At 58.3% G+C, this 27743-nt stretch overlaps 1 protein-coding gene across 1 annotated transcript; it reads right to left on the bottom strand.

The window, feature by feature from the left end:
- Positions 1-137: 137 nt before the first annotated feature.
- Positions 138-26978, bottom strand: LOC133358365 (endoplasmic reticulum resident protein 44-like). Its single transcript, XM_061576667.1, has 12 exons — positions 26854-26978; positions 21783-21852; positions 18562-18601; positions 16640-16755; positions 12727-12911; positions 11768-11883; positions 11565-11622; positions 10699-10815; positions 9780-9891; positions 9275-9416; positions 8469-8571; positions 138-6703 (listed from the first exon to the last, which is right to left on the bottom strand). Exons 1-12 carry the CDS (start codon positions 26908-26910, stop codon positions 6602-6604), a joined length of 1218 nt encoding a protein of 405 aa, XP_061432651.1. The 5' UTR covers positions 26911-26978; the 3' UTR covers positions 138-6601.
- Positions 26979-27743: the final 765 nt, after the last annotated feature.

The raw sequence follows: 27743 nt of genomic DNA, 5'->3' as shown, positions 1-27743 counted from the left end.
CCCTTGCACTCTCCCTGCAACCGCAACGAACGAAGCGGCCACAAAAAAAGAAGAATCTGTCGCTTAAAAACAATAAAATAAGTCATTTTATTCACGGAGTACCTTCCCCCCCCTCCACCCCACCCGCCCTACTGCCCCCACCCACCCATTACCCCTCCCACCGTGCCTTACCCAAAGGATTTTCTAGAGGTTCGAGTTCTGCTGCTACCGTGCCCCCCCCTAGGAATATTTCATTGGGATTTCTGACCAAAGCCCACGGATTGGAACATCTGATCCGCGGATCGGCACCGCGTGTCAACCCGCGCATTCCTCGGCTCGCTAGGATGATGTCGCAGCATCATCGACGTCGTCATTTACGCGAACGCCACTTCGTTGTGTCTACGCTGTCTGTTAAAGTCGCGTTCGTAACATCATGTACAAGCAGTCGTGAACGTCGTCGTGAAGATGAGCAAGGAAGTAATGAAACTGACTTCAGGCAATTATCCCGCACCCCCTCCCCCCCATCCGTCCTTCCACGTAAAATATACAATATTTACACATGCCCCCATCAGCCTTCTGAAGCACTGCTACCGAAATGCAGCCACTCCCACCAGACAGACGGCCGCGTGGGACGTGTAACTTCTTGCACGTTCATGCTGAGAGAACAGAGGGGTGAGGAACGGGTGGAATCTGCCCGCGTGGTAATGCCGTGACCATCGCAGGCCGCGCTCGCACCGGCACACCATCGCTCCCATCGACGCCTGGTCGCCAAACGCCACCGGATTTTTTTAGTTTGTTGTCCTTAACCCGGCACCTCCGATTAGCACAGGTTTGCCTACGTACGGTGCGAAAGACGCTCTACATACACGAGCGACAGATGCCAACACGGACAACTGTGGACATTGCCATCGCAGCAACCGCTCGGAACAGGGGGGGGGGGGGGGGGGCGTGGGGGTGAGGCATCGTGTTTTTTTTTGGATCTCCGTTTTAATTGATTCCAAGACGCCAAGGGACGGCGTCGGCACGGGAGATCCTCATCCAGCAGTGGATTGGCACTGGTGCCACGCCGCCGCCGCCACGCGCCCCCGAGGGTCACGAATCCGAACCCCCCGGGACCGGCAAACGCCTCCCCAAGTGTATTACGATTGATTTCGTTAACGTGGTTTAACCCAGGATGCGATAACGTTTTTTATTATTATAATTGTTCGTCGAATGTAAACACGTTTACTTGATCGACATACTTTTGCCGATCGCCGAAAGAGCGTTGTCTGTTTTTCCCTCGCCACCACGAGTGCCGGCTGATAATTATTCACAACTTCAATTTCACAGCTGGTCATCGGCGTGCGATTCTCAGCGGGGCCCCACGTGGTACAACAAGCGCAGCCTGCCAATGTAATCATCCACACCGTCTCCCTCCCGGCCTCTCTCTTTACGCGCCATGAAGAAGGGGCATTGCCTAAAACGTCGCGCACATCACATACTTCTGTCAAGGCCACGGCGTCTCCAGCGATGTGTTCACAGTGGGAGCGAGCCGCGTGCCTGGCGAGGTCACTTGCCGCCACGGCGAACGGCGGGCGCCTTCTCGGATAAAGCGGAGCCGGAACATCTCGGGGAACGCGGATGATGCGAGAGGGACGCTAAAAACGAATGACTTCACTCTCCAGAAAACACACACGGTAACCCCCCCCCCGCACCGACACGTACACGATAAAGACACAAACAGAGCTCCCCGTGTGAGCCAGGGCAGCCTGAGAACCCCCCCCCCCCGCCCACGTGGGCCGTGGACTTGCGGCGTGTCACGGTTGATCGAACGGGGGCCCCGCCCAGAGCAGAAGAGGTTCGCGGTTCGAATCCAGCGGCCGTCCTGGCGTTTGCTATTAACGTTGGGGGGGGGGGGGGGGGCACCGGGGGCCTTCTGAAAGAGACACGGGGCCCGGCGAGGCTGTGCTGGGTGAATGACGATGACAATCCGCGGGTTCTGTTCTAAACCGGGGCAGCCCCCGCGCGATCCGTCTCGTTTCGGGGGTCGATTTGGAACAGAGGTCGCAAACGGGTTTTGATTCCTTACCCGTACCCGGCCGCACCAGGGTCGCAAACGGGTACCCGTACCCGCGGGTACGGGTCGCTGGGTATCGGGTACCCGGTTGCGACCTCTGATTTGGAATCAACTGCGAGAGATCACGGGGACTGGGGGGGCAGGTGGCTCCTGTTGGGGGGGGGGCTGCCCCCCCCCACCCCTCTTCCCCCCGGGGGTGGGGGGGGGGTGTGTACGCGGGCAACTCCGCAAATCGTCCAAATGAACTTTTATTTTGCAGTCGGCTTGGAAGTTCTTCAAGAAATCAGGACAACGCGGAACTCGTCAACAACAACTCGAGTCGGCCCGTCGCTGTGGCTGTCCCACACGTAAGCTGGGGCCACGGTCTCCTCCTCCACCACCACCCCCCTCCCCTCACCCCTTTTAGCCTCGCAGACCCGCAGGGGCGAGTGCAGTTAGCGAGCACCTAGTAAGGCCGGGGGACAGGGCACGCAACGGGGATGATGGTGGAGCTGTACCCATGACCACCTTCCCACCCACGTCAATTTGAACGCAACGTGACACCAAGTTGCTCGTTTACAACGGAGTCAACCTACGCGGGAGAGGGGAGGGGGTCGGTGGGGGGCCCGGGGCAGTTCCAGACGCCCCGTATCAGCAATGCTCGGCCGAGGCTTGGCAGCGGGACCCGGGGGGGGGGGGGGGGGGGGTCCACATGGGGCACAGCGGAGCACGGAACGCGACCCGGCCGGCCAACAGTGGAATCGTCAAGTCGTCAGCGCTGGGGGGGTCAGAGGTCAGGGCAAGGCTCGGATTGACCGGCCCGGTTCGCTAAAAATGGCCGGAAGTCCGCCAGCATTGGTTCGAGCAAAGAGCCTGGCTCTCTGTTGACGAGAAGCCGGGTGTCGAAATCGGTCCAGCGTTGCGCTCGTGTTGAACCAACGCTGCCGATTGGATTGCACTCCCAGAAGGCAGTGTGTAGCCGGATCGGATGTGTACAAAAATATAGTTCGGTTTCTTTTTTGTTGTAATGTGGGGAGCGAGATTTGTGAAGGGGAATTGTCGCCGTTTTCGTCTACGTCCAAGTCTCACGGTGCCACCACCGCTATTTACACCACCCACCACCACACCACCAGCCCCTCACCACCAACTCACCACCCACCACACCAGCCCCTCACCACCCACTCACCACACACACCCACACACCTCGCACGCTTCGGCTCATTGGTCACTTTGCTTCCTTTTCAATGAACGGTCAAAAACGAACGGACACTCGACGTTCAACGGAACCTGCACGTGGCTCTGTGGCGACCTCCTCTGCAGGTCGCCGTGACGATGGAACAAGTCGCTCGGAGATCGCCACCCGACAGGGCAGGGGGGGCGGGGAGGGGGCAGGGGGGGAGTGGGGAGGGGGCAGGGGGGGGGGCAGTCCATCCTCCACTGTGAGTGGCGAGCGGCCGTTCGCCACAGACGCGTCCAACCTGGTGGTCGGACGGAGATTCAGTTGCAGTTTCGTGCAGCCCAAGGGCTCAATTTGGTCACTGGGTAAATTTCCGGGTCGCCGGCTGGCACGTGCGTGCGTGCGCCCGGCAGCCACGGCCGGCAGCGAGGGGTATACTCGATGCGATGTGCCGGGTTCCGGCTGAAATCAAGCGCTGGCCGCACGATCCGAATCGACGCGGCTCTTCGCGAGCTCCTGGAGGAGGTCCCGGCGCGCGCGGCAAAACGTCGAGCAGCGGCAACAGCGCGGGAACACACGGGAGCGCGGTCACGTGTTGACGCACGTGGTAGCGTGGTCACGTGCTCGCACACGTGGTAGCACGGTCGTGTGTTCACGCGCGAGCGCGAGCGGGAGTGCGGTAACGTGTTAACACATGAGTGCACGTGGCAGCGTGGTAACGTGTTAATGCGGTCGCAAACGTGGTCGCGCGGTAACTTGCCGTCGGCTGTGGTCAACCGGAAAAGCCACAAGTGCCAACCCTGTTTAAAGATCAACATGACCCATCGTCGTCATCGTCGTCATCCCTTGGCGCTTGATGAGGTGCCTGGTGACAGCAGTCAGAGTCAACAGTAGATGCGGGGTTGTGCCGTGGTTGTGCCGCGGTTGTGCCACGGTACAACCGTGGTTGCGCCGTTGCCGTCGGGTCCCGGCGCCGCCTGCCCTTTTCGGCGCCATGTCCGACGTTTCGCTTCGCGTGCCCGGGAGCTTCTTCAGGAGCTCCCGGCCCCTGCGGCGAAACGCTGGAGGTTGCGCTGAACACGCAACCACGGCACGGCACCAGAGGAGACACAGAGCTAGCTGCTGCTGATGACGCTGTTGCTGATGACCCTGTTGACGCTGCTGCCACTGTCGCTGTTTACGACCCACCTCCCACGTGCCTTTCCGTCCATCGAGCGGGGAGCGCTTTCTAGTTTCCTGGGCTCGGCTGCTCGCAGCTGATGCTGGTCGGACCAACCCAGGCCGAGTGGGGTCTCGTCGTCAGCACGCCGGCGTCGGGCCGATGGCAAGAGTCTGCCGGCCGCGACGGCAGGGCGGGACGGTGCGGAGCGCCCATCCGCCCCGGGTGAGCGGCTCCGTCCGTCCAGGCGACAAAACCGGGGACGAAGATCCACGCTCGGCCGGCCTGGCTCCCCCCGGCGGCGAGGGGCGGCGGCGAGCGACCCACTCGCCCGCTCGCCCGCCGGCTCTGTCGCCCGCGGGGGAGGGGAGTGGAGTGAGTGGAGTGAGCAGCGGTGAGACGCGGAGATCGTCCGGGCGAGGACCGCAGCCTTGACGGTCGACGACGATTGTGGTGGCGGATGACGATTGTGGTGGCGATGACGATGATGGTGGGGCGATGATTGTGGTGGTGGTGGACGCGATGGCGATGTTGGTGGGCACCGCACGGGAAGGGGACTCGTGGGTAAACCGCCCGGCGTCGCCGCTCACCCTGCTCCACGCCGGCCATGCGGCGTCTCACGACCCGGGCCGCTCTGGGGATCGAGACTCTCCCCCCCGAACCGACCGAGTTGTTCCCCCGGGCCAAACAACGTCCCCTCGAATCTCTCCAACGCGGCTTCCTGACGGCGGAGAGGTCCCCGCCGACTACCAACCCGGGCGGTGGAACAGCGACTTTCCGGGCGCGTTTTACAGCCCGACCCCAACCCAAACCCCGCCGCTACTTATGCACCTCTTCGTCGTCGTCGTCGTCGTCGTCGCCGTGACCGTTCTAACGCCATAACCTCGCGTGACCTTGTAAACTCAGGCGTAACACCCCGCCGGGAACATCGATGGGAAGACCCAAACCGGAGAAACGAGTCGGAAGCGTTTGCTAGCGACCTGCGACTCTCTCCCCCCCTTCCTCTCCCAGCGATGGGACGATACACTGACCCACGCGACGCACGCACCCGGGGAAGCGTCCGGCTGTCCGGCACGGGATGGGATGGAAGTAAAGATCCTCGGAAGCCCGGAGTGACTCCCTCCCCTCCCCCAACCCACCCCCCCCCCTGCCCAACCCCCCCCCCCAACCCCGCCCCCCCCCCCCTCTCATAGCTCTCTGAACGTGCACGGAACTCTCCGAGATGAAGAATCGTTCCGCGGATATCCACCCGGGGAAACGCGTGGTAGTGATTGTGCCCCCCCTCAAACCGCGTCACTGCTGCCACTCGCAAAAACAGCCGTGGGGCTTCCGAGGATAGTTCCCCGTGGCGGTGACGATTGGCGGTGTGGGTGGCGGTGTGGGTGGCGGTGACGATTGGCGGTGACGGTGGCGGTGAGGGTGGCGGTGAGGGTGGCGGTGAGGGTGGCGGTGTGGGTGAGGGTGAGGATTGGCGGTGACGGTGGCGGTGAGGGTGGCGGTGAGGGTGGCAGTGAGGGTGGCGGGCGGGTGAGGGTGGCGGTGTGGGTGGCGGTGTGGGTGGCGGTGTGGGTGGCGGTGAGGGTGGCGGTGCGAGGGTGGAGGTGCGCGGGTGAGGGTGGCGGGCGGGTGAGGGTGGCGGTGAGGGTGGCGGTGAGGGTGGCGGTGTGGGTGGCGGTGTGGGTGGAGGTGCGCGATTGAGGGTGGAGGGCGGGTGAGGGTGGCGGTGAGGGTGGAGGTGCGCGGGTGAGGGTGGCGGGCGGGTGAGGATGAGGGTGGCGGTGAGGGTGGCGGGCGGGTGAGGGTGGCGGTGAGGGTGGCGGTGAGGGTGGCGGTGTGGGTGGCGGTGTGGGTGGCGGAGTGGGTGGCGGTGAGGGTGGAGGTGCGCGGGTGAGGGTGGCGGGCGGGTGAGGGTGGCGGTGAGGGTGGAGGGCGGGTGAGGGTGGCGGTGAGGGTGGCGGTGAGGACGGGGGTGGTGTTGGTGACGGTGTTGGGAGCTTCGGGGCCGTTTGTTGACGGTGAGGAAGGGGTAAGGAGGGCAAGCCGAGTGCACGGTGAGAGGTGGTGAGCAACAGGCGAGGGCTAAGGACAGCGGGAGGTCAGCGAGAGGTGAGTCAGGTTGAAGTGAAGTGACCGGCAGGTAAGGGAGGAGGAGAGTGGTGCGGCGAGTGGTGAGCGAGGTGGTGAGCGAGGTGGTGAGCGAGGTGGTGAGCGAGGTGGTGAGCGAGGTGGTGAGCGAGGCGGTGGGGTCGTCTCAGAGCTCGTCGCGGTCTCTCTTGAGGATGGTGTAGCGACGGTCGCTGGGGGCCAGCTTCTGGAAGGAGCTCTCTGGGGGGTCACTGGACTCCACCAAAAACTACACGGGGAGGGGACGGCGGGGTCGGGGGGCGAGGGGGGGCAGAGCAACCACGTGATGCTGTGTCTATATGACCATGCACACTGCTGTGTCACTGTGTGTGTACCACTGTCACTGTGTATGTGTACCACTGTCTCTGTGTGTGTGTGTGTCACTGTGTGTGTGTACCACTGTCACTGTGTGTGTGTGTGTGTACTACTGTCACTGTGTGTGTGTGTGTCACTGTGTGTGTGTGTACCACTGTCAATGTGTGTGTGTGTGTACCACTGTCACTGTGTGTGTGTGTACCACTGTCACTGTGTGTGTACCACTGTGTGTGTGTACCACTGTCACTGTGTGTGTGTGTGTACCACTGTCACTGTATGTGTGTGTGTACCACTGTCTCTGTGTGTGTGTGTGTCACTGTGTGTGTGTACCACTGTCACTGTGTGTGTGTACCACTGTCACTGTGTGTGTGTGTGTCACTGTGTGTGTGTGTACCACTGTCACTGTGTGTGTGTGTGTACCACTGTCACGGTGTGTGTGTGTACCACTGTCACTGTGTGTGTACCTCTGTGTGTGTGTACCACTGTGTGTGTGTGTACCACTGTCACTGTGTGTGTGTGTCACTGTGTGTGTGTGTACCACTGTCACTGTGTGTGTGTGTACCACTGTCACTGCGTGTGTGTGTACCGCTGTGTGTGTGTGTGTACCGCTGTGTGTGTGTATCACTGTGTGTGTGTACCACTGTCACTGTGTGTGTGTGTACCACTGTCACTGTGTGTGTGTATCACTGTCACTGTGTGTGTGTATCACTGTGTGTGTGTACCACTGTCACTGTGTGTGTCACTGTGTGTGTGTATCACTGTCACTGTGTGTGTGTGTACCACTGTCACTGTGTGTGTACCACTGTGTGTGTGTACCACTGTCACTGTGTGTGTGTACCACTGTGTGTGTGTCACTGTGTGTGTGTACCACTGTGTGTGTGTACCACTGTGTGTGTGTACCACTGTCACTGTGTGTGTGTCACTGTGTGTGTGACACTGTCACTGTGTGTGTGTAACACTGTCACTGTGTGTGTGTACCACTGTCACTATGTGTGTGTGTACCACTGTCACTGTGTGTGTGTGTACCACTGTCACTGTGTGTGTGTGTACCACTGTCACTATGTGTGTGTGTCACTGGTGTTTGTGTACCACTGTCACTGTGTGTGTGTGTACCACTGTCACTGTGTGTGTGTGTACCACTGTCACTGTGTGTGTGTGTACCACTGTCACTGTGTGTGTGTGTACCACTGTCACTGTGTGTGTGTGTACCACTGTGTGTGTGTGTACCACTGTGTGTGTGTGTGTACCTCTGTCACTGTGTGTGTGTGTACCACTGTCACTGTGTGTGTGTGTGTACCACTGTCACTGTGTGTGTGTGTACCACTGTCACTGTGTGTGTGTGTGTGTGTACCAGTCACTGTGTGTGTGTGTGTGTGTACCACTGTCACTGTGTGTTTGTGTGTGTACCAGTCACTGTGTGTGTGTGTACCACTGTGTGTGTGTATCAGTGGGTGTGTCCCGCTGTCAGTGTGGGGGTGTACCACTCTCACTGTGTGTGTGTACCACTGTGTGTGTGTGTACCACAGTCACTGTGTGTGTGTGTGTACCAGTGTGTGTGTACCAGTGTGTGTGTACCAGTGTGTGTGTACCACAGTCACTGTGTGTGTGTGTGTACCAGTGTGTGTGTACCAGTGTGTGTGTACCACTGTCAGAGTGTGTGTGTGTGTGTGTCCCCTCACCTGCTCCTCGACCACCTGTGTCGGGTCGGGGCCGTGGTGGAATTCCCGGTGCAGCTTTCCCGAGTGCAGGTCCAGCACAAACTGCCTCAGCTTGCCGGGCACCCTGCACACACAGACAAAGGTCCCCCGTGTAGCTCACAAGGACCCGCCGGGGCAAGCGCTGTCGGCCAGCGCCCTGGTGAGGCCGGAACGGCGCACGAGATGCTGGCGCGGCCGGAACAGAGCCCGGCCGCCTTTGTCTCCCCGGTGGCGAAGTTACCCAACGCACCGGGTACTGATTTAAGACCGAGTCGACCTAGGAGAGGCCTTGGCTCGGATCAGATATTAACAACCGATGTTGACCGGGTTCTTAGCACAGTGCGCAAACCACTACGCTACCGCTCCAAAGATAAAGGATGCCCTGTACGTATACTTCAACAGCCTGTTGGGCTGTGAGCGATCGCCTATTCAGGCCGGCATGTCCACACACACAGAGACACGCAAGACAGACAGCTTGACAGATACAGGCGGACAATCGTAGTCGGTCAAACGATGAGCGAGCATGCGAGTGAGTGAATGAGTATGCGTGTAAGTGAGCGAGGTAGGGAGCGAACACGTGTGAGTGAATCGTGAACGAATAAGTTAGTGAATTAGTGGCCGTGCGGGTGAGTGAGCGAGCGGGTGAGCGAGTGAGCGTGCAGGTCAGTGTGCTTGCGGGCGGCCGTGCGCGGCGAGCAGGCGAGTGAGCGGGCGAGTGAGCGGGCGAGTGAGCGGGCGAGTGAGCGGGCGAGTGAGTGGGCGGACGTGCCAGCGTTGCGGGTACTCACATCATGTCGTTCACGTTGGGGAACACGTACATATGCTTGAAGCTGTCGATGGCGATCACGGGGCAGTCCTTGGGACTCTTGTTGATGTGCTGCAGTGGGTGGCGGAACTTCTCGCAGTCCGCGTGCAGGAAGTTTATCGACCCTGCGAACAGCCGCTCGCTCGTCCACTCGCCCAGCCACTCGCCCGCCCTCTCGCCCGCCCACCCACCCACATCGCTCATCCACCAACCCACCCGCTAGTGGTCGTAACGCTGGTGGGAGTGCTAGTGTTGCTGGTGACAGTGGTGGTGACAGTGGTGGTGACAGTGGTGGTGGCAGTGGTGGTGGCAGTGGTGGTGGCAGTGTTGACGGTAGCAATCGTGGTGACGGTAGTGGTAGTAGTGGTAGCATTAGTGGTGGTAGTGCTGGTGTTAGTGGCGGCGATAGTGCTGATGTTAGCGATGATGGTGCTGGTGCTGGTGGTGTTGGTGGTGCTGGTGGTGCTGGTAGTGCGGTAGCGGCGTACCCTTCTCGCTGATGAGCTGGCGCGCCACCTCCAGCTGGAAGCGGCTGAGCGTCTCCTCGTCCTCGCGGTTGTGGAAGAGGATGAGGAAGGGGAGCCCCTCCTCCGTCAGCTCCTGCCACCCGGCAACGCCGGCGTCAACCGCAGTCACGCGCCAGTCGCACAACCCCACCCGCTCGCGCCAACGTACGGACCGATCGCCCCGCCCGCCCGTGCCAACGTACGGACCGATGGCCCCGCCCGCTCGCGCCAACGTACGGACCGATCGCCCCGCCCGCCCGTGCCAACGTACGGACCGATGGCCCCGCCCGCTCGCGCCAACGTACGGACCGATCGCCCCGCCCGCCCGTGCCAACGTACGGACCGATGGCCCCGCCCGCACGCGCCAACGTACGGACCGATCGCCCCGCCCGCCCGTGCCAACGTACGGACCGATCGCCCCGCCCGCCCGTGCCAACGTACGGACCGATCGCCTCGCCCGCCCGTGCCAACGTACGGACCAATCGCCTCGCCCGCACGCGCCAACGTACGGACCGATCGCCCCGCCCGCCCGTGCCAACGTACGGACCGATCGCCCCGCCTGCACGCGCCAACGTACGGACCAATCGCCCCGCCCGCCCGTGCCAACATATGGACTTGATCGCCCCAGAAGAGCCATCGTGTGCCATCTACTGTGATGCAGACGGCGTGTGGCAGTGTTGTGGTGAACGTACAATGCTGCATTAACCAGGGTGGCCCGCGGGATTCGGACGGTGAGCCTCTGCAACGAGCGGGGACCACACTCCCGCGGCCGTACAACCATCACAACTATCGTGGGGGCCACGCGACAATATGGAGTGGTGGCGGTGGTGGCGGTGGTGGCGGTGGTGGCGACGGCGGTAGCAGTGGCGATGGCTCCAGGGAGACGCGACGCCGCACCCACCTCTCCGTTCTCGAATGTGATCTCCCGGACGAGTGGCACGCACTTGTCCTGCGTCCACGCGAACAGCAGCTCCTGGTTCTTGAGCGTGCCCAGGAACACCATGTCCGGGTTCTTCTCCTGGGGGCACCACAACGGAGACACGGGCGCACGCGTGCCGTCCTTCTGCGAGTGCGTGGGTCTCTGTGCGAGCAGTCTGTGGGTCTCTGTGTAAGTCTGTGGGTCACTGTGTAAGTCTGTGGTTCACTGTGCGAGTCCGTGGGGCTATGTGCGAGGAGTCTGTGGGTCTCTGTGCGAGTCCGTGGGTCTCTGTGCGGGGAGTCTGTGGGTCTCTGTTTGAGTCTGTGGGTCTCTGTGTAAGTCTGTGGGTCTCTGTGTGAGTCTGTGGGTCTCTGTGTGAGTCCGTGGGTCTCTGTGTGAGTCCGTGGGGCTCTGAGCGAGGAGTCTGTGGGTCTCTGTGTGAGTCCGTGGGTCTCTGTGTGAGTTTGTGGGTCTCTATGCGAGTCCGTGGGTCTCTGTGTGAGTCTGTGGGTCTCTGTGCGGGGAGTCTGTGGGTCTCTGTGCGAGTCCGTGGGGCTCTGTGCGAGGAGTCTGTGGGTCTCTGTGTGAGTCCGTGGGTCTCTGTGCGAGTCCGTGGGTCTCTGTGCGAGTCCGTGGGTCTCTGTGCGGGGAGTCTGTGGGTCTCTGTGCGAGGAGTCCGTGGGTCTCTGTGCGAGGAGTCCGTGGGTCTCTGTGTGAGGAGTTCGTGGGTCTCTGTGTGAGGAGTTCGTGGGTCTCTGCGCGAGTCCGTGGATCTCTGTGTGGGGAGTCTGTGGGTCTCTGTGTGAGGAGTCCGTGGGTCTCTGTGCGCGTGAGCGGTGACCCCTCACCCCTGCTGGCCGGTAGATGATGTTGTCTCCCGAAAACCGCTCGGGCTTGGAGATGTCCCTACACGGAACACACATGGGGTTCACATGGAACGGAACACACGCTGCGTTAGCACGGAACGGAACATACAGCAGCTTGCGCGTGTGTGCCCGCGTGTATGTGCGTATGCGCGTGTGTGCGTGTGTGTGCGCGTGTGTGCGCGCACCCGAAGGCGGCGTAGAAGACGCAGTCCTCCCGCAGGACGTGTGCGACGCGCAGGAACGTGCGGTAGTTCTCCCCCTCCTGCTCCTCAAAGTAGCCGACGATCGTCCTCTTGCTGCGCTGTGTTGCGTCACGCACGCAAGAAGCGCACGCACGACATGCACACGCAGCACGCACACAACCCACGCGAGACGCACGCACGCACAGGACGATCGGCCTAATTCAGAGGACACGGCGCAAGTCCCTCGTGTAAATGATTGATCCCAGGAGACAGGAGAAGAGAGGCTAGGGATAGGAGTCTCCTTTGCAAGTAAATAAAATACAGCAAAGAGCAATCGGAGCAGAGACAGCAAGATTACAGTTAGAGCAGAGACAACAAGATCTGGGGTGGATCGGGGGTGGATCGGGGGTGGATTTGGGGTGGATCTGGGGTGGATCTGGGGTGGATCCGGGGTGGATCCGGGGGTGGATCAGGGGGGTGGATCCGGGGTGGATCGGGGGTGGATCTGGGGTGGATCCGGAGTGGATCCGGGGTGGATCTGGGGGTGGATCTGGGGGTGGATCAGGGGGGTGGATCGGGGGGTGGATCGGGGGGTGGATCAGGGGTGGATCAGGGGGGTGGATCCGGGGTGGATCTGGGGTGGATCTGGGGTGGATCCGGGGTGGATCCGGGGTGGATCCGGGGTGGATCTGGGGGTGGATCTGGGGTGGATCTGGGGGTGGATCCGGGGTGGATCCGGGGTGGATCCGGGGGTAGATCCGGGGTGGATCTGGGGGTGGATCAGGGGGGTGGATCTGGGGGTGGATCAGGGGTGGATCAGGGGTAGATCTGGGGTGGATCTGGGGTGGATCTGGGGGGTGGATCCGGGGTGGATCTGGGGTGGATCAGGGGGTGGATCCGGGGTGGATCCGGGGTGGATCTGGGGTGGATCCGGGGTGGATCCAGGGTGGAGCGCGGCTCACGTCGATGTCGTCCAGCTGGTCGAGGGTTTCGAGCCGCAGCACGGGATCGAGCGTCTGCTGGCGCACAAAGTCGGCGAGCGCGGCGGCGGAGCGCTGCCCGCGGAACTCGCGCCGCATCATCCGCCCGCTCTTGAACACCTTCATCGTCGGGTACTTGGAGATGCGGTACCGTTGTGCCAGCTCCGCTGTCGTGGGGGGGAGGAGGGGGTGGGATAGTCGGAGGGTAAAGGTTAAAGGTCGTTGTTGTTGTTGTGTGAATTATTATCACTGTTGTTGCGATTCCTCTCGTTAACCCAGCAGAGCCTCACAGAGACTCGATACTCAGGAGGGTGCTGCCATGTTTACGCAGGAGGGGCTGCTGCTGCTGCTGCTGCTCCTGCTGTAGTTGCTGTAACTGCTGCTGCAGCTGCTGCTGTAGCTGCTGCTGTAGCTGCTGCTGCTGCTGCAGCTGCTGCTGCAGCTGCTGCTGTAGCTGCAGCTGCTGCTGTAGCTGCAGCTGCTGCTGTAGCTGCTGCTGCTGCAGCTGCTGCTGCAGCAGCAGCTGCTGTAGCTGCTGCTGTAGCTGCTGCTGCTGTAGCTGCTGCTGCTGTAGCTGCTGCTGCTGTAGCTGCTGCTGTAACTGCTGCTGCTGCTGTAGCTGCTGCTCCTGCTGCTGCTGCTGTTCGGCGTGGATTCCGATTGACGACGTGCGGTGCGATTTCATGAATTTGGCAAAACTGGCCACCGTGACGCCCCCCCCCCCGCCCTTATCACCTCCCGTCCAGCGGCACGACGGCACGTGCGTCCACACTGTACGCGTCCAGCTCCCCGCTGTGCTGGAGGGGCGCCCCGAGCGTTGATGGCGTGGGCGAGCGAGAGAGCGACGAGCGGACGAGTGCGTCGTGGGTTGCGATCATTACTCACTAAACGTGTCCCTGTGCGCGCGTAATTGGCTTTGTGCACCTTGCGCTAACGAGTCGCGAGGAACCGCCCCCGCCTACCCCTTGTTACCCGACACTTGCACACTCGCTCCCACTCACGCACCCACGTACGCTCCCACTCACCCACTCACTCACACACCCACTCACTCATGCACTCACTCACTCACGCACTCACTCACTCACTCACGCACTCACTCACTCACTCACGCACTCACTCACGCACTCACTCACGCACCCACTCACTCCCGCATGCTCCCACCCAGTCACGCATGCTCGCTCCCACGCTCGCTCCCACTCACGCACGCAGGCTTGCACGCACACTTGCACTCACGCACCCACGCACGCTCCCACTCACTCACGCACGCACGCTTGCACGCACGCTTGCACTCACGCACCCACGCACGCTCCCACTCACTCACGCACGTTCGCTCCCACTCACTCCCGCATGCTCCCACCCACTCACGCATGCTCGCTCCCATGCTCGCTCCCACTCACGCATGCACACTTGTTCCAACTCACGCACGCACTCATGCACGCTCCCAGAAACGCACGCTTCCACTCACGCAGCTCCTACTCATGCACGCTTCCACGCTCCCACTCATGCATGCACGCTCCCACTCACGCACACTCGCACTCACGCACGCACGCTCCCACTCACGCACACTCGCACTCACGCACGCACGCTCCCACTCACGCACACTCGCACTCACTCACGCACGCACGCTCCCACTCACGCACACTCGCACTCACGCACGCACGCTCCCACTCACGCACACTCGCACTCACTCACGCACGCACGCTCCCACTCACGCACACTCGCTCCCACTCACGCACACTCGCACTCACGCACGCACGCTCCCACTCACGCACACTCGCACTCACTCACGCACGCACGCTCCCACTGACGCACACTCGCACTCACGCACGCACGCTCCCACTCACGCACACTCGCACTCACGCACGCACGCTCCCACTCACGCACACTCGCTCGCTCCCTCCCACTCGTACGCTCGCTCCCACTCTCACACTCCCACGCTCCCACTCACACTTGAAACGCTCCACTTACACTTGCACGCTCCCACTCACGCACACTCGCTCCCACTCACGCACGCTCGCACTCACTCACGCACACTCGCTCCCACTCACGCACGCTCGCACTCACGCACGCACACTCGCTCCCACTCACGCACGCACGCTCCCACTCACGCACACTCGCTCGCTCCCTCCCACTCGTACGCTCGCTCCCACTCTCACACTCCCACGCTCCCACTCACACTTGAAACGCTCAACTTACACTTGCACGCTCCCTCCCACTCACACTCCCACTCCTACCGCCGCCACCACCACCGCTGCTGGGATGGTCATTGTTGTTGTTGTCAACTCCCCCGAGTGGGGCGGCCGTGCCTCCACTCTGCCAATTAAAGCCATTAATCGCCACCAATTAAAGGCCACGCCAGCGATGGGCTGTGCGCACCCCCCCCCCCACCCCCCTCGGGGGAGTGGAGAAGGGAGAGTGCTGCCTGGCTGATTGGCCGTGACACAGAGAACAGCGAGTGCAGGCGAGGGGATTGGTCCAGGGGGGATGCGCTGAGTTTTGCTTAGCCATAGCTCTGTGTGTGTGTGTCTGTGTGTGTATGTCTGTGTATATCTTCGCCGGTTGGAAACATTTAGGCTGGCCTGCCTACGATCCATCCTGGGTTTAACCAGGCTGGATTGTGTGAGGAGCTCACAGATCCTTGAAAGATCTGGGCAAAGTCCCATCGGTGAGCTCCTCCGGCAGGCAAGGCTGCGTTGGCTGGGTCATGTAGCCCGCATGCCCAGCCACCGCATGCCTAAACAGCTTTTGTTCGGCCGGATCGAGGGGGCTAAACGGGCGCGGCACGGGCTAGAGAAGAGATGGAGTGATGTGGTACAGGAGGACGTGGAGCTGAGTGGACTTGCCAATGACTGGTACCAGCGGTGTCAAGATCGGCCTCTGTGGAGGAGGATCATGAAGGACGCTACTGGGCAGTTGGAGGCAGTCGCCTTCCAACAACAACAGAGGGTGGAGGAGCGACGCTCACAACAACAAGCGGAGCGCTGGGTGGCTAAAGCACAGCAAGTTGGTACAGTAGGGGGCACAGGTGGTGCATCAGCCAGTCATCTCGGTCATCTCGGTCAGTCGACCCGTGGCACCTGGGTCTGCCCCATGACCTCCTGCCAGCGGGCGTTCGATACTTCACGTGGCCTCAAGGTGCACATGGCCTAGCACAAGCGTGGTGGCGAATGGCGGTTGTTGTTGTTGTGTGTCTGTGTATGTCTGTGTGTGTCTGTGTGTGGGGAGCGGTAGTGTAGTGGTTAGCGAGCTGCGCTATGAACCCGGCGACACGGGTTCAATTCCTGCCCATGGCCAACACCAGTGGCGATTATCTTGAACCGGTCCCGGGCCTCCCCTAGGTCGACTCAGTCTCAAATGAGTACCTGGTGAGGTGTGTAAACATCGCTACTGGGGAGACAAAGGCGGTCGGGCGTGGTGCTGGCCACCCCACCCCCTCTTATACCGTGCCGGCCTTCATAGGCGCTCGCTAACAGCACTTGCCCCTACAGTCTGTAAAGGCTTTACGGGGGATCTTTGTCTTTGTGTCTGTGTGGTGAGCGGTGGTGCAGCGGTTAGCGCGCTGGGCTACAAACCCGGCAACCGGAGTTTGCTTCCCACTCACGGCCAACACCAGTGGCGATTTTCTGAACCTGTCCGGGGCCTCCCCTAGGTCAACTCGGCCTGAAACGAGTACCTAGTGCGGTGTGTACACATCGCCACTGGGGAGACAAAGGCGGTCGGGCGCGATGCTGGCCACCCACCCCCTCGTGTACCGTTCCAGCCTTCATAGGTGCTCGCTAACAGCACTTGCCCCAACAGTCTGTTCAGGCTATACGGGGGATCTTTGTGTGTCTGTGTGTGAGCGGTGGTGCAGCGTGATGATGATGCGAGAGCGACGTGGTGGGTCTGCAGGCACCTTGGAGTTCACAGTCGACGCGCGCAAACACGATGGAGTTGTCCCCCGGGAACTCCTGCTGCACCATGTGGGCCGCCTCGTCAAACACGGGGTGCAGCATCTGACTGAAGCGGCACCTACACACGCATAACACACGTGCACCACACATGTAACACACGTGCAGGAGACATGTAACACACGTGCACCACATGCAACACACGTGCAGCACACATGTAACACACGTGCACCACACATGTAACACACGTGCAGGACACATGTAACACACGTGCCCCACACATGTAACACACGCGCACCACGCGCGTAACACAGGTGCACCACATGCAACACACGTGCAGGACACATGTAACACACGTGCAGGACACATGTAACACACGTGCCCCACACATGTAACACACGTGCACCACACATCTAACACACGTGCAGGACACATGTAACACACGTGCCCCACACATGTAACACACGCGCACCACGCGCCCAACACGCGTGCACCACGCGTGCAACACGCAACACGCGTGCACCACACGCGTGACGTGGGGAAAACCGGCGGCCGTGTTGCAGTGATGACACTCGTGCCTCACAGCAACGAGCGCCCGGGTTCGATTCCTGACCCGGGAGCTTAATGTGCGCAGCGTGTGGATATTTATTCTCCACCTGCTCTGCATGGGTCTCCTCCGGATTTCTCCGGCCCGCTCCCATCACGTAAATAAAACCGGACAGCGTAACAAGCGGTATCGGCCCAAACATCGCGATGCTGCAAATGCCGCCTGCAAAGCGCTCAACTGGGACATCAGCAACAGCAGCATCATCGCGCCCGCCCCACCCCTACTGTGACGGACTTGGCAGGACCCTCCCGAGAGCGAGCCTCGAGACTCGGCGAGGCTCTCCCGGGTGACACGAGCACGCGCTTAGTCGCAGCGATAACACAAATCCGCACGCGCGCTCGTTAGGCCGCCTGCTCGCCTGTTCGCTACATTAGCCGGAATTAAACAAAGGGCGCGCCACGGAGGACCGGAGAGCAACCCCAATTACAACCCCCTAATTACAAACAGGGCCCTGGCCGCCGCCCCCCTGCCCCCCCCCCTGCCCCCGCGCGTGCCCCCGCGGACTCGTTAAACGGACCCTAACGAACCCTGGCGCTGATCCGCCACCCCGAGCGCGGACGCGCGACGGCACAGGAGGCCCGTGGCGAAATCGACAAGAGCGGCAGGGCAGGGTCGGCATCGTGACCACGTGGAGAGGGGGGGGGAGGAGAGATGACGGGCGCCACACAAGACCCCGTGACCTTTAGGCTAATGATCCGACCCCTGCTCCCACGTCGCACACCCCCCCCCCCCCCCCACTCCTGGTGGGGTTGAACGACAGCGCTGGCGACCGACCGTATTAGCGCGCACGTTTAGGCCGTCGGGGGCTCCATTCCTGGCCACGGCTCACGTCAGCGGCGCGTTTCGCTTCACTTCTCTCTCTGCTTCTACCCTCGCTCTGCTCCGCTCTGGAATTCCCTCCTCCCATCATCGTCTCTTTCCCCCGATGCTCCTACAACACTAAACTTGCTCGGCTCAAGAGCGACGCGTTAGTAGCCCTCGATATATGTTACAACTCGGAAAATAGCACTGCCAAGTCTCAAGTTGGAGTCCGTGTAACCCGGTGAGAACTCAAGGGACCGGGACAGGAGTCTCATTCGCCCCAGCGACCTGGGTTGTCACCCAAAACGACAAAAAAAACTCAACAAATTAAAGGATAGCAAATGCCGCGTTTTGTCCACGACGCCGCGCGTGCTGAGAGTGCTCGTGCCGTCGTCCGTCTGTTGGTCCGGAGACGCACGTAAAGAAGACCCAACACGAGGTGGCCAACCGGAGCCCGAGAGATTTTACTTCAGATCTCGGATCAAACTCTGACATCGTAAACAGGAGGAGCACACTCACCAGTCCGCGTAGAAGTTGACCATCACCAGATCCGCGGAACCTGCACCGCGGCGCACAGAGCCGCGGGGCCAGACCGGGGGGGTGGGTAAGCTCGGTGAGCAACGTTGCATTCACGTTGCATAAACACTCATCGTCCCCGTAACGTGTATGAAGCCGTTTTGTATCGCGACCTATGTGAACATGCTTGTGTCACTAAGAATTGTACAATACAACACCTGTACCATCGCAGGACACTCACAAAATAGAGCCTAGCAGCTCGTTGGGCACTTCCAGCTGAAATAAATAAAATCTATCTATTAATTGGCTGAAAGCGTCCTGAGAAATAGAGAACTGTAGAGCTTGGGCAACTGTCTGGCTGCAGCCTTCCCGCTCGTCTGTGGATCCTCAGCTTTTGTGAGATTCAATAAAGGACGCTGTATGAAACTTAACATGATTCGTATTCATATTACATTGTTAATGTAAACTTCAATCCATATTCTGAGGTCCGTATCCCGAGTCACGGCTCAGCTCAGGCTTGGCTCTGGCTCAAGTGAGCCATGGCTCAAAGCCGCGTGCTCCAAGCATGGTCCCAGCCATTCTCAGGATGTTTCCATGAGTCTGACCTTGAGCCAGGCCACAGCTGAGCAGCTCACTCGCGCCTCTTTGTATGCAACGGAGCGGCTCGAGCCCGAGCTGGGTCTAGAGGCAAAGCCTGAAATGAGCCTGAGTCAAGTCACGTAGAAGGGAGCTTGAGCTAGGTCGATACTAAGAACGTGGCGCTTAACTTGAATCAACGCCAGCCTGCGGAGTTCCAGTGAAAACTGTGAAGTTCGTGTGGTCACAGTTTCATTCTCGTCGACTGTCGCCCACGATCAAGCAATAGCAGGTCTGATAAATGGTTCTTTACCCTTCTATCTGGCAACAAAACTGACACCTTTTTGCAAGGAGTCATGTTTGCATAGACCGCAATACCTGCAGTCATAAATACAAACAAAAGACATAACTCTGATAATGTGCACTGTCCTTGAAGTTGATTGGTCCACACCCGAGACAGCTTTCCTTCGAGCCTAGTCTCATATGGGTTGGACCAGATGACGCCAAAAGGCGCACAACTCAAGGACAATGCACCATCAGAGTATGAGAGCTCGGGGCAAGCATCTACACTATGGGGACCTCATTTGCCAGTAAAAATATGATAATTGGTTCTTTACCCTTCTATCTGGCAACAAAACTGACACCTTTTTGCAAGGAGTCATGTTTGCATAGACCGCAATACCTGCAGTCATAAATACAAACAAAAGACATAACTCTGATAATGTGCACTGTCCTTGAAGTTGATTGGTCCACACCCGAGACAGCTTTCCTTCGAGCCTAGTCTCATATGGGTTGGACCAGATGACGCCAAACGGCGCACAACTCAAGGACAATGCACCATCAGAGTATGAGAGCTCGGGGCAAGCATCTACACTATGGGGACCTCATTTGCCAGTAAAAATATGATAATTGGTTCTTTACCCTTCTATCTGGCAACAAAACTGACACCTTTTTGCAAGGAGTCATGTTTGCATAGACCGCAATACCTGCAGTCATAAATACAAACAAAAGACATAACTCTGATAATGTGCACTGTCCTTGAAGTTGATTGGTCCACACCCGAGACAGCTTTCCTTCGAGCCTAGTCTCATATGGGTTGGACCAGATGACGCCAAAAGGCGCACAACTCAAGGACAATGCACCATCAGAGTATGAGAGCTCGGGGCAAGCATCTACACTATGGGGACCTAATTTGCCAGTAAAAATATGATAATTGGTTCTTTACCCTTCTATCTGGCAACAAAACTGACACCTTTTTGCAAGGAGTCATGTTTGCATAGACCGCAATACCTGCAGTCATAAATACAAACAAAAGACATAACTCTGATAATGTGCACTGTCCTTGAAGTTGATTGGTCCACACCTGAGACAGCTTTCCTTCGAGCCTAGTCTCATATGGGTTGGACCAGATGACGCCAAAAGGCGCACAACTCAAGGACAATGCACCATCAGAGTATGAGAGCTCGGGGCAAGCATCTACACTATGGGGACCTCATTTGCCAGTAAAAATATGATAATTGGTTCTTTACCCTTCTATCTGGCAACAAAACTGACACCTTTTTGCAAGGAGTCATGTTTGCATAGACCGCAATACCTGCAGTCATAAATACAAACAAAAGACATAACTCTGATAATGTGCACTGTCCTTGAAGTTGATTGGTCCACACCCGAGACAGCTTTCCTTCGAGCCTAGTCTCATATGGGTTGGACCAGATGACGCCAAAAGGCGCACAACTCAGTTTTGTTGCCAGATAGAAGGGTAAAAAACCAATTATCATATTTTTACTGGCAAATGAGGTCCCCATAGTGTAGATGCTTGCCCCGAGCTCTCATACTCTGATGGTGCATTGTCCTTGAGTTGTGCGCCTTTTGGCGTCATCTGGTCCAACCCATATGAGACTAGGCTCGAAGGAAAGCTGTCTCGGGTGTGGACCAATCAACTTCAAGGACAGTGCACATTATCAGAGTTATGTCTTTTGTTTGTATTTATGACTGCAGGTATTGCGGTCTATGCAAACATGACTCCTTGCAAAAAGGTGTCAGTTTTGTTGCCAGATAGAAGGGTAAAGAACCAATTATCATATTTTTACTGGCAAATGAGGTCCCCATAGAATAGCAGGTCTGCTACACCTTTACCTGTATTACTTACACATCACCGCATTCGATATGATACCTCGTGAGTGAGGGTGTGTGTGGGTGTGAGTGAGGTGAGTGAGGCTATGAGGGTTTGAGCGTGAGCAAGGCTTTAATGGTGTGTGTGAGAGCGGTAGTGTAGCGGTTAGAGCGCTGCGCTATGAACCCGGCGACACGGGTTCGATTGCCGCTCACGGCCAACACCACCAGTGACGATTATCTGAACCGGTCCTGGGCCTCTCCTATGTCGACTCAGCCTCAAATGAATACCTGGTGCGATGTGTAAACATCGCCACTAGGGAGACAAAGGCGGCCAGGCGTGGTGCTGGCCACCCACCCCCTCGTGTGCCGTTCCGGCCTTTATAGATGCTCGCTAACAGCACTTGCTCCTACAATCTGTTAAGGCTATACGGGGGATCTTTGTCTTGTGAGAGTGTGAGGGGGGTGAGAATGAATGTGAGTGTGAGCAAGAGTGTGAGCAAGAGTGTGAGTCAAAGCGAGGGTGCTGTGGTTACCTAATATGCTGTCCACGTTCTCGGTGTTGAGGTTTACTGTGCTGCCCAGCACCTGGCTGATCCACGTGGCCTGCATGACATACAAGAGTAGCGCAGTCAGTCAGCTCAAGAGTGGCACCATCAGTTATTCGCGTTCACAGCTTGTAACGCTGCAATATTTGCCAGCGTCACAGTCCAAACTTACCAAACGTGAAAAATTAAACCACAAATTGCTCAACTGGGATCACACACATGCCAACAACATCAACCCCCACCCACTGTGGAACTACAACAGTCCTCCACACAGAGGCGTCTTCCTTAATGATGATTGCCCTGCGCTGTCGACAGGTATTGGCGCTATCGAAACGACAGCGCCAATACCAAACATCATATTATTCATATTAGTATTGTCCTGATGTAGCAGGATCCTCATGAAAAATAGCATAGCCATCAACCTCTTATCGGTGCCTACCTTATTGCAGACCAATTCAGACCTTATTGGTCATCCCGTGCTATTATAAATTCTCAAAGTTCATCCCCCAAAGTCCCATCACAAGGGAGCAACACAAACAAAGAGGAACATTTATTTTTATTTTTGCCCGTATTGAAACGGCTGCACGCCGTATGGACCTGAAAACGTAATTTGCCTGTACAAGAATAAACTGTACGGGTTGACAGCTATGAAATATCATGGGACCTCCTTTGCCAGTACCAAAATATACTAATAGGGGTTTTCCCACTTTTTTTCTGGCAACAAAACTGACACCTTTTGCAAGGAATCATGTTGACATTAACCAAAATACTTGCAGTCAAATGGAAACAAAAAATAAGTTTCAAGGACAATGCATAAATTATCAGAGTATTGTTTTTTGTTTGCATTTGACTGCAAGTATGGTGGTTAATGTAAACATGATTCCTTGCAAAAGGTGTCAGTTTTGTTGCCAGAAAAAAAGGGGAAAAACCCTATTAGCTATGAAATAGTCTTAAGACTCAGGGAGGCTTTCCTGGGCAAAAAAGCACAATAATAATAATAATAATAGTGACCCCAGGAGATGCCACACGCATAGCATCAGTACTGGCCCACTGCTCAGCGTGACCTCTGACCTGGTCGATCGGATGACAATCGAGAAAAAAGCTCGGCCTAACAAACGTTCGAGTGCCTCGCTGTTCAAATCGGCGCCGGGGCCGCCACTCATCTCGCCGTCGCCATCGTCACGGCGCTTGTTTACCCAGGAAATCCGCTTCACGCTCGTTCGCGAGGGACCCGCCGAGTTAGCGCCGTGGCGATACGATGTCGCCGAACCGGGCGCCGCGGCGGCGGCGGGGAAACGCCGTTCTCCCTCGCCTGGCACGCAGGAGGCCGTGGGTTCGATGCCTGTTGTATATTTGGAGTCAGCGCGTTTCCTCTCCCCGTGGTGGTCGCGTGCTCTCTGCGTTACAGCCGTTCTGCCCTTCTCATTTAGAAACGTACGCTTGAGATTATTTGGCTGCCCCCTATAAGTTCCCACACCGCGATTAACCACTTCAACGAGCCATCACGTGAGGCCAGGTCACCTGTGAAAGAGAGCTAATATCTCAGTGGGCTTTACCTGCTAAATCGAAGAGCAAATAGTATTGGCAAGGACCCTCTCTGTTCGACATGGGTCCAGGTTTGACGCCAAACTCTCCGTGACGCACAACACAGAATAAGCACGAACGTCACTGTGGAGAATTTCACTCCCAAACTAAATCGGCAGACAATCCGCCTCCTTCCCATACCTGTCCCTCATTTATATACAACAACAAAAAGATGATTGACAAATTTCATCAGCCACGTGGCCTTCTGGAAGAGTTAAAACGATGAATCGAGCGTCCGGCACCAGGGGTCTTCTTCTTCCCCTTGCACGGCCATCTCTGAGCACCACTTCCGATGCCCGTCATGGTCACCTGACCCCCCCTCCTCCTCCACCCGGCACGCGGGTCACCACATCTCGCAAAGCCTAGAAGCGGTTGAGCCTGGACAGCGCTGGACCCAGCTCGCTCAGGCGAATGAGACTTTTATCCCGGTAACCTTTGAGATCTCACCGGGTTAAACAAAGCCAACTTGAAACCATCGCGCACACACACAGGGTGCGTGCGATAGGCCTTGCGGGTTGCCATGCCAGGGTTGCCATGGCACGGTTGCCATGCCAGGGTTGCCATGCCAGGGTTGCCATGGCACGGTTGCCATGGCAGGGTTGCCATGCCAGGGTTGCCATGCCAGGGTTGCCATGCCAGGGTTGCCATGCCAGGGTTGCCATGGGAGGGTTGCCATGCCAGAGTTGCCATGCCAGGGTTGCCATGGCACGGTTGCCATGGAACGGTTGCCATGGAACGGTTGCCATGCCAGGGTTGCCATGGGAGGGTTGCCATGGCAGGGTTGCCATGCCAGGGTTGCCATGCCAGGGTTGCCATGCCAGGGTTGCCATGCCAGGGTTGCCATGGGAGGGTTGCCATGCCAGGGTTGCCAAGGGAGGGTTGCCATGCCAGCGTTGCCATGCCAGGGTTGCCATGCCAGGGTTGCCATGGCATTGTTGCCATGCCAGGGTTGCCATGGGAGGGTTGCCATGCCAGGGTTGCCATGCCAAGGTTGCCATGGGAGGGTTGCCATGCCAGGGTTGCCGTGGCACGGTTGCCATGCCAGGGTTGCCATGCCAGGGTTGCCATGCCAGGGTTGCCATGCCAGGGTTGCCATGGCAGCCATGCCATGGTTGCCATGGCAGGGCTGCCATGGCGGGCAGCAGAGGGCCAATGCAGAAACATCGATTGCTGCGCTGTATTTCTATGCTCCCCGCTAGCACCGACCCGCGTGGTGAAGGATGGTCAAAGAACCCACACGGGCCGCACAGGCCATCATCCAGCAGTGGAGAGACAGACAGCGCTGTTCATGTACACACACACAAAGTGTACGACACCTAACTTTATAATACAAAGTTATGCACGTTACACTAAGCGTGTATACATTAAGTCTGGTATTAGCATATATAAAGTCCCATAGAACCTTGCCATACTATATATTACTCATGCGTAAAGATAAACTCCGTGCATTTTCATAGAGAACTTTGTATTATAATATTCAAAGCGCACATCATCACGTATAGGCACTCTAGAATACGTACACTGGATAAGAGTTAGCGTTACAGTCTCGACCAATCAGAACGCGGAACCCGACCCCCCCCCCCCTCATTGTCTATCCGCGCTTCCAAATGTAAAGCGTCTTGCCGGTGACGTCACGGGCCGGGCCAGCCAATCAGAAGGCGCCACATTTAAAAGCGGAGGCAAGCCAGACAGCCGTAATTCAGATGGCCCAAACATCAACAATTCACAATCACTTTGCTCCTAACATCATCAACATCACCACCACCATCACCACCATCATCATCATCACCATCATCACCAGCAGCAGCAGCATTGTCATCTCCACCACCATCACTATCGTTGTCACCATCACAACCAATGACAGCACATCATCACCAACATCATCATCATCCTACTTAATATGATTAACTTAATCATTGCTGTTGCCATCGTTATCATTTAAAAATCACACAAGAACAGACATGCACCTCACCATCAGCGTTCACATCTTCACCATCATCATCATCAAACGTCACCTCCGTCGTTATTTGACATGAACACCACCATCACCCAACATTAACACACAATCACCACCATCATCAGCATCAGCATCATCAACAAGTTCCACAACCATCTTCACCACTGTCCATTCCCACACGAACAGCAGCAGCAGCAGCAAGCACCCCGCACCTCGTGGACAGCAATCTGTAACAACCAAAGTTAACGCCATCAGACTCTATCCACTGCTGCACGTGGCCCCTCCATGAGACTGTGCACGTTGACACCCAGTAACGTAGTCCAGTCGTGTGTGTGTACATACAGTACACAGTACTCTGTGTGGTGTACTCTGTGTGGTGTACTCTGTGTGGTGTACTCAACACGGTAAACTGATAGGTGCTCGCCAACACACAGACACGACATACTACACACACAGACAACACTACACACACAGACGACACACAGACTACACACACAACACACTACACACGCAGACTCTACACACTACACACAGACACAACACTCTACACACACAGACATGACACACAGACACTACACACAGACATGACACACACAGACAACACATTACACACACAGATAGACAACACACTACACACACAGACAACACACTACACACACAACACACTGACTCTACACACACACTACACACACCACACTACGCACACACATTGACAACACACTGCACAGGCTCTACACACTACACTACACACACATAGACAACACACTACACAGACTCTACACACTACACACACATAGACAACACACTACACTACACACAACACTCTACACACAGACAACACACTACACAGATAGACAACACACTACACACACAGACACAACACACTCTACACACAGACACAACACACTACACACTACACTCTACACACAGACACAACACACTACACACTACACTCTACACACTACACGCACTCAAATCTCCTCCACATCCGGACCTGGCCGGACCCCCTCTCGACCCCCCGCCCCGCCGCTCCATGCCACGGCACTGTCCACCGTGAACCCCGTCGAGATCCCCTCGTTGACCTCTACGCCTCGAGGGTCGTCGTGATGGAGGGGACCAGCGAGGGGGTATCGGGGGTCAACTTGCGGAACCACCACCACCATCACCACCCCCCTCCTCCCTCGACTGTAGAGAGACCGGTAACCACACAACATTCTGGGGGACCACGCCAGACCCCAATGGGTGGCCCAGGTTCAGAGTCGAACCTCGGTAGGGGGGCTTGGGGGTAAGGGGCTAAGGGGGTAGGGGTACCCCCTTCAGGGCTACCCCCTGGGGGTGTCCCCTTAGACGTGGCCCGGGCGGTGCGGCCCCCGGAACGAGTCGAGCCCGGCAGGCCCACGGCCCGCGAGCCGGCGCGGCCTTCCACGGCGCAGGGTTGTGGTTGTTGTTGTGGCTGTGGTTGTTGTGGTGGTGGTGGTGGTTGTGGTGGTCTGGGAAGGAGGGGAGGCGGACACTCACTGCGAGCAGCAGTAGAGGTGCGAGAGTCCGCTCCGTGTGTGCCGAGGCCGCGTCCATTGCGAGGTGTAGAGGGGAGGAGACTGCAGGAGGAGCCCGGGGGGAGGAGGGAGGGGGGAGGATGGAGGCCTCCTTCTTAGCTCCACGCAAGCGGTCGCCAGGTGTCGCTCGACTACACCAGGGGCTCTCACGCTACACCCCCCCCCTCCTGCCCCCCCTCCTACTCACCCCCCCTCCTACCCCCTTCTCACTCCCCCTCCTACCTGCCCCTCCCCTCCTACCCCCCCCCCCCTCCTGCCCGCCCCCCCCCTCCTACCCACCCCCCTCCTACTCACCCCCCCTCCTACCCCCCCTCCTCACCCCCCCCCTCCTACCCACCCCCCTCCTACCCACCCCCCCTCTCCTACTCACCCCCCTCCTACCCACCCCCCTCTCCTACCTCACCCCCCCTCCTACCCCCCCTCCTACTCACCCCCCCTCCTACCCCCTCCCTCCTACCCGCCCCCCCCTCCTACTCACCCCCCCTCCTACCCCCCCTCCTACTCACCCCCCCCTCCTACCCACCCCCCCCTCCTCACCCCCCCTCCTACTCACCCCCCCCTCCTGCCCCCCCTCCTGCCCCCCCTCCTGCCCACCCCCCCTCCTAACTCCCCTCCTGCCCCCCCTCCTGCCCCCCTCCTGCCCCCCCCTCCTACCCCCCCTCCTACCCCCCCTCCTACCCCCCCCTCCTGCCCACCCCCCCTCCTACCCCCCCTCCTGCCCACCTCCCCTCCTACCCCCCCTCCTGCCCCCCCCCCTCCTACCCACGATTTTGGCGATTTTTTACCCCCCCCCCCCTCGTCACACGGCGTCACAAAAAGTCAGACCCCCCCCTCAAATATGACGTCACAAAG

The sequence above is a fragment of the Lethenteron reissneri genome, chromosome 61, assembly GCF_015708825.2.
Source record: "Lethenteron reissneri isolate LAM-NWPU_2019-01 chromosome 61, ASM1570882v1, whole genome shotgun sequence".
NCBI classification, from domain to species: domain Eukaryota; kingdom Metazoa; phylum Chordata; class Hyperoartia; order Petromyzontiformes; family Petromyzontidae; genus Lethenteron; species Lethenteron reissneri.
This window is presented reverse-complemented; position numbering and strand designations above follow the sequence as displayed.

Bases quoted from the DNA above. Each gene is read 5' to 3' on its own strand.
- LOC133358365 (XM_061576667.1), bottom strand. From the start codon at position 26,910: ATGGACGCGGCCTCGGCACACACGGAGCGGACTCTCGCACCTCTACTG. The intron at 21,853-26,853 runs GTGAGTGTCCGC...TATGTCATGCAG, and splicing joins CACCTCTACTGCTGCTCGCA to GCCACGTGGATCAGCCAGGT. The intron at 6,704-8,468 runs GTGAGGGGACAC...CTCCCCGTGTAG, and splicing joins CACAGGTGGTCGAGGAGCAG to TTTTTGGTGGAGTCCAGTGA.